The 12,216-nt window shown below is 30.8% G+C and overlaps 2 protein-coding genes across 2 annotated transcripts in view; both read left to right on the forward strand.

Moving 5' to 3' along the window:
• Positions 1-1,654: 1,654 nt before the first annotated feature.
• The window catches only part of LOC145258291 (uncharacterized), a 36,031-nt gene continuing 25,469 nt past the window's right edge, over positions 1,655-12,216 (forward strand). Inside the window, exon 1 of the mRNA XM_080116325.1 lies at positions 1,655-2,299. The gene's annotated coding sequence lies outside the window, so the exon portion shown is untranslated. The remainder of the gene's footprint in view (positions 2,300-12,216) is intronic.
• On the forward strand, positions 4,395-5,974 carry LOC145258292 (uncharacterized). The gene has a single exon (XM_080116326.1). The coding sequence runs from the start codon at positions 4,468-4,470 to the stop codon at positions 5,689-5,691; it is 1,224 nt and encodes a 407-aa protein (XP_079972452.1). The 5' UTR covers positions 4,395-4,467; the 3' UTR covers positions 5,692-5,974.

The following is a 12,216-nucleotide window of genomic DNA, read 5'->3' on the forward strand; positions in this document are numbered from 1 at the left end:
ATATAAAGAGCAGAACACAGTTCAGGTGAAAAAGTTACAAGAAAGTTGCATGCTGAAATTCAGATCAGGAATGATGAATCCACAGCTGGTGATCGGCAATGACATTCCTTGACATGTGGGAGATATGCGCTTGCATCTCAGTTCAACATCGCTAGTGGACAACAGCGGTAATACATTATCAGTAGTTGTGGTTCCACGTTTGAGGGTGATGGAGAGACCAGGTCTATTTTGGTCAAACAGCCTTATTTCATTACAAATTCGGATCTTGGTTCATTTGACGGTGTGAACCAGACAGGAAGAAATAACTGTATGGAGGATTAATAGAGTAAAACGACCTGCCACCAACCGCCATTTATATGATCATACGATCAGCGGGTAATGTAGCAATAAAGAGGAACACTTACAAGCTGGAAAGAGAATGAGATGCTTTACATCTCGTGCATGGCCATCTGCCATCTCCTCACAATGGTATGAAGGGTATTGAAAAAATGTTGTTAGAAAAACGTTTATGTGATGAAAATACAGTGGCATACCACGTTATTGCACTGACAATGCTATCACTGGGAAAAAGTATACCGCATAACAAGTTTCAGTGGCGAACACATTGTTTGCATCAGGAGATGTCATATTTCCCTGTTTTGTTTTGTATACCTTCAATAGAACCAAAACAAACAAGCAATCAAACAAAAAAATATCATTCTAACAAGTGGAATAGAGGCGGAAGGGGGTGGTAACATTTAATTCTACTAAGACTAAGCTTTTTCCTTTAACAACTGGAAAAAACTTCTCAAACACCGATTACAATGTCAAAAACACCCTACCTAAGAGCTCACTATTCAAACTCCTCACTTTAGCAATCAAATGAACTGGAATAAATACATTGAGGATATTGCTAAGGCTGTTGCAAAGAACGTGGGGTCTCTCTATCCTGCTAGAAAATTACTCACAGAGTTTATCCTATATCTTTACAAGACTACAGTTCGCATGGAGTATTGTTGCCATAGCTGGACTAGTGCTTCTACCACTGATCTCCCGTTCTCACACAGACTCTGAAAAAGAGTGTAAAATCTAATAGATCTTGCACTATCTGCCAAGCTCCAACCTCTGTCCCATCACCGTAATATTACATCCTTGTGTCTGTTTTACAAGTACTTTAATGGAATGTGCTTTGGTGAGCTCATAGCACTTATGCCCATTCAACATACATATTTTCAACTAACCTGACAAGCAGCAAAATCACATCCTTCACTGTTAAAGTTCTTCAATGCCGAAATGCCTTCTACTCTAATAGTTTCTTTTTCCCTCGAACTGTTAGACTTTGGAATTCTTTTCATGTTTCATGCTTCTCTGACTACTAACGAGCAGAAGTTTAAATGTGATGTGAATAAACATCTCGCTGTCCAATAATCCCCTGTTAGACATGATCCCAAATGATCCCTTATGTTTCAAGTGGTAATATGCCTTAGTGTGGTGACCCCCCCCCCCGAATTTTCAACACAAATGCAATAAAACGAAAACGTTAAATATTCTCTAGGAAGTAACATTTCAAAAAGAGGAGACATGTGATGACGTCACAAATGTGATGGCGCCACAAACAATAATAGACGAAAAAGACAAAAAAATATGTTGCATTTGTATTAATGTGTATGAACTATTCGTTTGCAACAGAGACATGGGGATGGGAGGATAGGAGAGAGAGGTGAGGGATGAGAGAGAAAAGAAGAGCAGAAGAGAGAAAAGAATAGAATGAAAACGGAATGGAAAACATTAGAAAATGCAACAGATGGATGCATAGATAGATAGATAGATAGATAGATAGATAGATAGATAGATAGGAGAAAGAGTGAGAGGGAAGGAAAGAGAGAACGGAATGGTGACAAAGGAGTAGAGAAAGAAATAGGGGAGGAGAAGTGAATAGTAAGAACTAGCTAAAGATAGTGTTGCAGAGATATTTACCCTCCTCACAACAATAATGAACTCACCCTAAAATACATTGCGTGTATCTGTGGTTGGTGTAATACGATAGTGACAATAAGAACAGTTAATTTCGTATCTGATTTCTGTTAAGTGTTTGTGTACAATACAAAAGTAAAGTACCCCTTTCTTTATCTTCTGACAGATCCAACATATAAGAAGGTTTGCTACTACACGAATTGGTCACAATACCGGAAACCGCCGGCGAAATTCCTGCCCTATCACATCGATCCATTCCTCTGCACACACCTGATATTCGCGTTTGCCAAAATCGATTCCCGCCAACATTTGGCCCCGTATGAATGGAATGATATCGATTACCCACGTACGTATTTGATTTTTTTCCTAGAAATCGCGCCATACAAGCATGAAGCCACTTGATAAAAAGAACTAAAACGAACGAAAGATGATCATCGCAAAGACAGGGGATGTTTATTTACCTTAGTTTTGAAAAGACGAAGGCTATAGGTAGTAGGAAAACAGTAAGAAAAACAGGAGTTCCATAAGCCTACAGTTGTTAGAAAGAAATTACTGGAATAGGAAACCGTATTATAATGATGTATAAAAGCAGCGAACTGATGAAGACTACGAGTCAAAAAAATACATTTCAACATTAAAAACATGTAAGGGTTAAAAAAAATGGAAAAATATCGTGCTTGAGTATATAAATATACATGTTTTTGTTTTCTTTTTTCCTTTTATCTTGTAACCTCTCGTCACGGGTTCTAGATTTTTATAAATACCAGCTTGAAGTGGGTGCTCGGTAAAAATGGCACCGGTAAAAATGGCACCGGTAAAAATGGCACCGGTAAAAATGGCACAAGTGAATAACTAGGTAAAAATGGCACCAAAAGATCGGAACAAAAAATTACAATTACCTCAGTTTAGAAGTATTGCTTATCTAAAGGTTCTTATTTAATTGCACCTCGCTAGGGCAAAGTTAGACACAAGGTTGGTTTTAAATCTGGAGAATATCCAGCTCCTCAAAAAGGGGCATTTTCGATCGGAACAAAAAATTACAATTACCTCAGTTTAGAAGCATTATTTATCTAAAGGTTCTTATTTAATTGCACCCCGCGAGGGCAAAGTTAGACACAATGTCGGTTTTTAATCTGGTGACTATCTAGCTCCCCAAAATGGGGTACTAGGACTAATGAATCGCAACTTATCAAGGATAAAACACACTCGAGGATAAGGGTTAATGTGGAAGTTTTCAATTACACTAAACAAAATGCATCTTTTCTAGACAAGTTGTAGTTGTATTTTTGGGTTCTTTTTTCATAATGAATCGCTAGTTATAAAGGATAAAACACACACGGGGATAAGTTTTTTTTCCCTAAAACAAAACAAAATAAAAATGATCCAGAAAAGATGCACTTTGTTTAGTGTAATTAAAAGCTCCTCGACTGGCTTTTATCTTTGATAAAAGAAAAAACTAATTTTGGTGCACTCCAAATTTATTTTATCATTGAATTTATTTTATCGTTGATAAGTTTGGCTTTGCCATTTTTTCTTATTTATCCAAAACTGCTATTATTGAATAAATATTGAACTCTGAAATGTTTCTGTTGAACTCGAGAATCTGCGCAGAATTTCTGTCGGAGGTTGCATCGACTGATACGTTAACAAAGTGTAGTATCACTTCTGAAGCTACACTCCACCTATTATCTCCCCGTTCAATGAAGAATTAATAAATCCTTTCAGAATGAAAAAAATTTAATTTTTGTTCCTCTTGTAGGAGAGCTGGATATTGCCCACATAAAAAAACGACCTTGTGTCTAACTTTGCCCTCTTAAGGAAGCAAGTAAATAGGAATACTCAAGATGAGAATAGTAGTCCAAAGCTGGAATGGGAACAGTAACACAAAATTCTCAAAGCTAAACTGTATCAATGTTGTTAATTACCAAAAATAGTTTCATTGCCTTATTAACAAATTCAACAGACACATAAACTAAAGTGAAAGATAACACGTGTTGTCGCGTATACGTGCGAAAAGGTTTTATGACCAATTCATCTCACAGTTTCATGCTCACAGTTGAGTATGAAACCGTTCTGGGGACATTTCTGGGGTCAATCGGTCACTGAGTATATTTCTGACATAAAATTATAAACTGATTCCAATATAAATAACAGCTTACTGACCAAATATGACAGAGTTCAGTTTTGACTCACTGAAGTTGCCAGCGCCACTACTTAAAGTGAACTACAAGAAGAAACAACATCAGCCCCAAAAGAAACTAGGAAGAACTATCATAAATCTATCATGGAAATTATAAGGACGAACAAAGGAAAAGAGAAAATTTGCTTCCAAGCGTATATGTATACCAAACAGGTTGCACGTTCAACTATTGTCAGATGGAGATGTGTAAAAAAAACATTTTTTGTAAAGGTACCTTGACCACAAGCTGTGAGATGACTAATCCTGTACCAGCTAATGACCACAACCACGCTCCTAGTTATGCAGAAATTGCATCCGCAAAATGCATCGACAAAATGAAGAGTAGAGCATCAGAAACAGAAGATAAACCTAGCCAGATTTATAGCAACAACCTGGATTACTTACCGGTCGATGCAAAAGCACTACTTCCAAGTGATGATGTTATAAAAAGAACTTTACGTAACCAAAGAGCAAAACGGTATCCACAAATTCCAGGCACAGTGGAAGATCTGCATCTTACTGGAGAGTGGACAACTACTTCTGCTCCTGAGCCCAAACCATTTTTGTTCTTTGACAGCGGTCCAAACACTGCCAACCGCATCATAGCATTTGGTTCTGATGAATCATTACAGTTACTTGCTTCTGCTGATACATGGCTGATGGATGGCAACTATACAATGGCGCCACGTGGATTTCTGCAGCTTTATGTAATACGAACTCCAATTGGGAACACTGCAGTTTCTACAGTTTTTGCTTGTCTGCAGAATAAGACCCAAGAAACATATGAAACACTGCTACAAGCAATTATAGATCGCTGTCATAATATTAATATCTTTCCTGATCCGTCAACAATAATTGTAGACTTTGAACGGGCGACAATCCAAGCCATCAACAATGTATTAGGACCAGAAACACGCACACAAGGATGTTTCTACCATTTGACTCAGAGGACTTGGAGAAAAATACAGGAACTTGGCCTCACCAAGCATTACAAACAGAGTGAAAACTTTCGTCAATTTTGTGGACAGATTGACTCATTGGCATTTGTGCCCGTGGAAGATGTTCCAGCGGGAATGCAATTGCTCAAGACAAAATGCCCTGATGAAGCAGTTCCTTTACTGCTGCATTTTGACCAAACCTATGTTTCTGGTACATATATTCCACGGGGAAGACAACACAACCAGTCAGGACTTTCAGTAATAAACCTTCAGCGTATCCCGCCCAAATTTCCACCAGAACTTTGGAATGTACAACAAGCAACAATTAATAATTGTTCGCGAACCAACAACTTGTGTGAAGGGTGGAATAATAAATTTTATCATCTTGTTGGTCATCGGCATTCATCTATCTGGAAACTGATAAAAATGATCCAAAAAGAAGAGGCTGTTGTGAGTACAGTAATAGCAAGAAACGCAATTGGTGAGCCACCAAAAAAGAAAACAAAGAAAATCTATGCTGATTTGCAACAAAGACTAAAACATTTATGCAGGGACTACACAGAAGGCAGGAAAGATTTGAATCAGTCCTTATGTGGACTTTGTTACAGCATAAGATTTTAAATTATTGCTTTTTGTTTTTTGATTTGTTTTTGTATTATTGTAAATTGAGCTTATTCTCCTCCCATCTCCTAAAAAATAAGAATGTACTTTCTTTTAGATGATAACTTATGAACTGCTTAAATAGAAAAGAAAAACGACTACTTTAGAATTTAGCATGGGGATCAGTTTTGTATATAAATTCCATGTAAAATTATTATCCATATTCTGACTAGATAGTATCTTGACAAAATGCAACCGTTTTGTTTTTTATCTTATTTTTTTGTAGTGGTTCAGTTAAGTAAGCGTTTTTATGGGGGTACTTGTATTCATTTTTCAGTTGACAAAGTCAACAATGTTATCTCAAAATAAAAAAGATGGCAAATAATTTGCTTTGGTGTTACTAATTTAATGCAAATAAATTTTCAAAAATTATAAGCAAATGAACTGAGTGTTGGTCTTTAAATTTACGGAGACGAATTATCGGCATCTGTTCTTTGACCAGCAGTTCTGTGAAACTCAAATATAAACAAGTTTTTCTGATAATACAAAAATATACAATAACGAAGTAAATAACACAAAAAGATGAAAGGCAAAACATGTATTGTATAAAAACGTAAAAAATATAATTTCAGGTACTCCTTGCGTGTTGAGTTCCATAGCTCCCAGCATAAATATTTAATAACCGCCCCCTTTGTGTGGAAATAAAAAGGTTTTGTAATGAATTTGTTTCCCAATTTTACAAACATTTTTTAAATTTATTTACTTATTTATTTACGCTGGTTTATTACAAACATTTTTTCGCACCATTCAACATTTTTAAATGATTAAATAAATTAGAATTAAAATAGGTACTTATACATGTTTGACACCCCGAGAGTACAAACAATGTTGAAATAATAACTATTTAGAAAGCCATTCTTAACATGGAGATGGGGTGAACTATTTTGCACTTTCACCTAACAATTTAATGAAATAAAAGTAACATTATTTTTTAAGTTCATATTTCTTTCGATATCAAACATCCATAAGTACAATACGTTCGTTTGTTTACAAAATAAAAAAAGTTTATTTCCGCACTAAGGGGAGAATTTTTGACACCCCTAACACGAAACTGCGAATACAATATAAAAATCTCGTAATTTCTCTGTTAAAAGTGGGTTATTTATTTTCTTTATGGATTATACTTCCAAAATAAACTATTACAGTTGTTTTAAAAGTAATAGAAATATTTTTTTTTTTAAAAACAGTAATGAATTTTCCGAACTCAATATTTTTCAATTTTTAAACTTTAAAAATCTATCAAAATTTTTCTATTGATTCTATTTTTACGATATTTTCAGGGTCAATGTGAAATTTTATGTTCTTTCCAATAAACCGAATATAATATTTTAGACAAACGTTTTTTTTAAATTCACGCCCCCCCCCAAGTGTCACCCATTTTGAAATGTCTATTAAAAAGTAAATAATTAATTTAGTTTGAATAGTTTTATATATCACAAATTGAAGAGAAAAGGTCAGTAAATAATATATTCAAATTTAAAACAAAAAAAAAAAACGCTTTTTTTAGAAATTTACCTGTAAAGTCCGAAGTTTAAAACCTTTTTTTTAAAAAAAAAAACACATTGTTTTTTTTTTTTTTTTTTTTTTTTTTTTTAATAAAACCTTGGTCTTTGCTCCTTTAATTGAAAAAAAAATTAGGGCTTGAATTACATTTTTCGAGGAGTTATAAGCTTGGAAAGATGGGGTGGAATTATTCACTATTTTCACGAAATTTCTGACACTGCTAGGGGAGAGGTCATTGAATATTTAGGCTGTGAGCTATAAGACTCAACGCACAAGGAGTACTTAATTTTAAAGTATAAAAATGTATCGAACTATAATTTTAAAGTTTTAATATTTCTTTTTAATGAGTGATTCATAATTGAAAAAAAAATATGCTAAAAACATTTATAGATTGTTTTTAGTATTTTTTTTTTTTTGGTTTTTACATTAAGGTTGTATAAAATGTATCAAAATATAATTTTAATTCATCAATGTAGTAATTTAAAAAACATGAAATATTTATGAAGAAACTTCTTTATATTTGAGTTTCATAAAGGGGTCGATAACGCGTCTCCATTGCCGACATGTTGCAATGCAGGAGTTCCATAAAAAAGAAACAACACTAAGTGTACATAAATTACGAGGAACGAATAACATAATGTTGATTTCTGATTTCAATATCAGAAGCCGTCATCAAATGGACTGTTCCTCGCTATAATTGTTTATGCCTAAGTTATTTTGTTTGTATTTTTGAAAAATATATAAACTGCTTATTTTTATTTTATTTTTACTTTTAGCATATCTTGCGTTTGGAAGCATTTATTTGTTGTATATTTTACTTTTTCATTTTGTTGTCTATAGTAATAAATGTTCGATAATTCTTATTTTTAAGGCATCTATTAGTATAGACATCGAATCGAATATATGGTAAAGAAACAAATAAATAGAAGTAACTAATTAAAATAAAAGTAACTTGTTTGTAAATAAGGGAGATTTTTTAAATTTATTTCTGCCCAGTGTTCAACTTATAATAGGGGAGAAGAGGTGAATGAATTACCACACAGATGAAAAAAGTTATTTCTGACACCTGTGACGTAATAGCACTTTGGGAAATCTCAAAAACGAGATTCGCATTTAAGATCTATTTAAATGTGACACACTTCTCATTATTTTCTGTAACACCGGTGACGTCGCAGTACATGACCTAACTTTTGGAAAACTCAAAACGAGGGTAAAATTTGAGACCAGATCGGTCGTCTAGCACCCTTTTTAATTCGACAAATTTCGCACGTTTTCCCATTTTAATATACTGTGAGATATTCATGCATGTTCTCGTTTTGTCATTTTTCTCATTAATCCATTACGTGCCATTTTTACCGGTGCCATTTTTACCTAGTTATTCACTTGTACCATTTTTACCGGTGCCATTTTTACCGGTGCCATTTTTACCAGTGCCATTTTTACCGGTGCCATTTTTACCAGTGCCATTTTTACCGGTGCCATTTTTACCGGTGCAATTTTTACCTAAATTCTTTGAAGTGATACAACCCAAACTGAACAGGGTAAGCAACAAGAGAAATTTGTGTTTTAACGTTCGTCAGAATCGTTTCTCAGTCTTACTAAAACATAACAAGTGATTATTAAGTCTGTGGGGCTGGAAATAAGCAAAGTGAAAAAAGAAAGACAGACAGGATTCGAACTTCAGAAGCACTAGTTGACTAACGAGCAATATCCACAGATAAAGCTGCAATTGCACAAATAATATCGTAAGCAAAATTACAGCAAATATTTGTTTACAATTTTAAAAGCCAATGTAACTATATTTCATTTCTATATCAGTGAAATACAATGTAACTATATTTCATTTCTATATCAGTGAAATACAATGTAACTATATTTCATTTCTATATCAGTGAAATACAATGTAACTATATTTCATTTCTATATCAGTGAAATACAATGTAACTATATTTAATTTTTATATAAGTGAAATACAATATATCTATATTTCATTTTTATATAAGTGAAATACAATGTAACTATATTTCATTTCTATATCAGTGAAATACAATGTAACTATATTTCATTTCTATATCAGTGAAATACAATGTAACTATATTTCATTTCTATATCAGTGAAATACAATGTAACTATATTTCATTTCTACATCAGTGAAATACAATGTTACTATATTTCATTTCTATATCAGTGGAATACAACGTAACTATATTTCATTTCTATATCAGTGAAATACAATGTAACTATATTTCATTTCTATATCAGTGAAATACAATGTAACTATATTTCATTTCTATATCAGTGAAATACAATGTTACTATATTTCATTTCTATATCAGTGAAATACAATGTAACTATATTTCATTTCTATATCAGTGAAATACAATGTAACTATATTTCATTTCTATATCAGTGAAATACAATGTAACTATATTTCATTTCTATATCAGTGAAATACAATGTTACTATATTTCATTTCTATATCAGTGGAATACAACGTAACTATATTTCATTTCTATATCAGTGAAATACAATGTAACTATATTTCATTTCTATATCAGTGAAATACAATGTAACTATATTTCATTTCTATATCAGTGAAATACAATGTTACTATATTTCATTTCTATATCAGTGAAATACAATGTAACTATATTTCATTTCTATATCAGTGAAATACAATGTAACTATATTTCATTTCTATATCAGTGGAATACAATGTAACTATATTTCATTTCTATATCAGTGGAATACAACGTAACTATATTTCATTTCTATATCAGTGAAATACAATGTAACTATATTTCATTTCTATATCAGTGAAATACAATGTAACTATATTTCATTTCTATATTAGTGAAATACAATGTAACTATATTTCATTTCTATATCAGTGAAATACAATGTAACTATATTTCATTTCTATATCAGTGAAATACAATGTTACTATATTTCATTTCTATATCAGTGAAATACAATGTAACTATATTTCATTTCTATATCAGTGAAATACAATGTAACTATATTTCATAATCAGTGAAATACAATGTAACTATATTTCATTTCTATATCAATGAAATACAACGTAACTATATTTCATTTTTATCAGTGAAATACAATGTAACTATATTTCATTTCTATATCAGTGAAATACAATGTAATTATAATTCATTTCTATATCAGTGCAATGCAATGTAACTATATTTCATTTCTATTTCAGTGAAATACAACGTAACTATATTTCATTTCTATATAAGTAAAATACAATGTAACTATATTTCATTTCTATATCAGTGAAATACAATGTAACCATATTTCATTTCTATATCAGTGAAATACAACGTAACTATATTTCATTTCTATATAAGTAAAATACAATGTAACTATATTTAATTTCTATATCAGTGAAATACAATATAACTATATTTCATTTCTATATCAATGAAATATAATGTAACTATATTTCATTTCTATATCAGTGAAATACAATGTAACTATATTTCATTTATATATCAGTAAAATACAATGTAATTATATTTCATATCTATATCAGTGAAATACAACGTAACTATATTTAATTTCTATATCAGTGAAATACAATGTAACTCTATTTCATATCTATATCAGTGAAATACAACGTAACTATATTTAGTTTCTATATCAGTGAAATACAATGTAACTATATTTCATTTCTATATCAGTGAAATACAATGTAACTATATTTCATAATCAGTGAAATACAATGTAACTATATTTCATTTCTATATCAGTGAAATACAATGTAACTATATTTCATTTCTATATCAGTGAAATACAATGTAGCTATATTTCATAATCAGTGAAATACAATGTAACTATATTTTATTTCTATATCAGTGAAATACAATGTAACTATATTTCATTTCTATATCAGTGCAATGCAATGTAACTGTATTTCATTTCTATATCAATGAAATACAATTTAACTATATTTCATTTCTATATCAGTGAAATACAATGTAAATATATTTCATTTCTATATCAATGAAATACAATTTAACTATATTTCATTTCTATATCAGTGAAATACAATGTTACTATATGTCATTTCTATTTCAGTGAAATACAATGTTACTATATTTCATTTCTATTTCAGTGAAATACAATGTAACTGTATTTCATTTCTATATCAATGAAATACAATTTAACTATATTTCATTTCTATATCAATGAAATACAATTTAACTATATTTCATTTCTATATCAATGCAATGCAATGTAACTATATTTCATTTCTATATCAATGAAATACAATGTAACTGTATTTCATATCTATATCAATGAAATACAATGTAACTATATTTCATTTCTATTTCAGTGAAATACAACGTAACTATATTTCATTTCTATATCAGTGAAATACAATGTAACTATATTTCATTTCAATATCAGTGAAATACAATGTAACTATATTTCATTTCTATATCAGTGAAATTCAATGTAACTATATTTAATTTTTATATAGGTGAAATACAATATATCTATATTTCATTTTTATATCAATGAAATACAACGTAACTTTATTTCATTTCTATATCAGTGAAATACAACGTAACTATATTTCATTTCTATATCAGTGAAATACAATGTAACTATATTTAATATCCATACCAGTGCAATACAACGTAACTATATTTCATTTCTATATCAGTGAAATACAATGTAACTATATTTCATTTCTATATAAGTAAAATACAATGTAACTATATTTCATTTCTATATCAGTGAAATACAATGTAACCATATTTCATTTCTATATCAGTGAAATACAACGTAACTATATTTCATTTCTATATAAGTAAAATACAATGTAACTATATTTAATTTCTATATCAGTGAAATACAATATAACTATATTTCATTTCTATATCAATGAAATATAATGTAACTATATTTCATTTCTATATCAGTGAAATACAATGTAACTATATTTCATTTATATATCAG

This window comes from Euprymna scolopes, chromosome 33 (assembly GCF_053919585.1).
Source record: "Euprymna scolopes isolate OS-2025 chromosome 33, ASM5391958v1, whole genome shotgun sequence".
Classification (NCBI taxonomy): domain Eukaryota; kingdom Metazoa; phylum Mollusca; class Cephalopoda; order Sepiida; family Sepiolidae; genus Euprymna; species Euprymna scolopes.

Coding starts and splice junctions, on each gene's coding strand:
- LOC145258292 (XM_080116326.1), top strand. CDS start 4,468: ATGAAGAGTAGAGCATCAGAAACAGAAGATAAACCTAGCCAGATTTAT.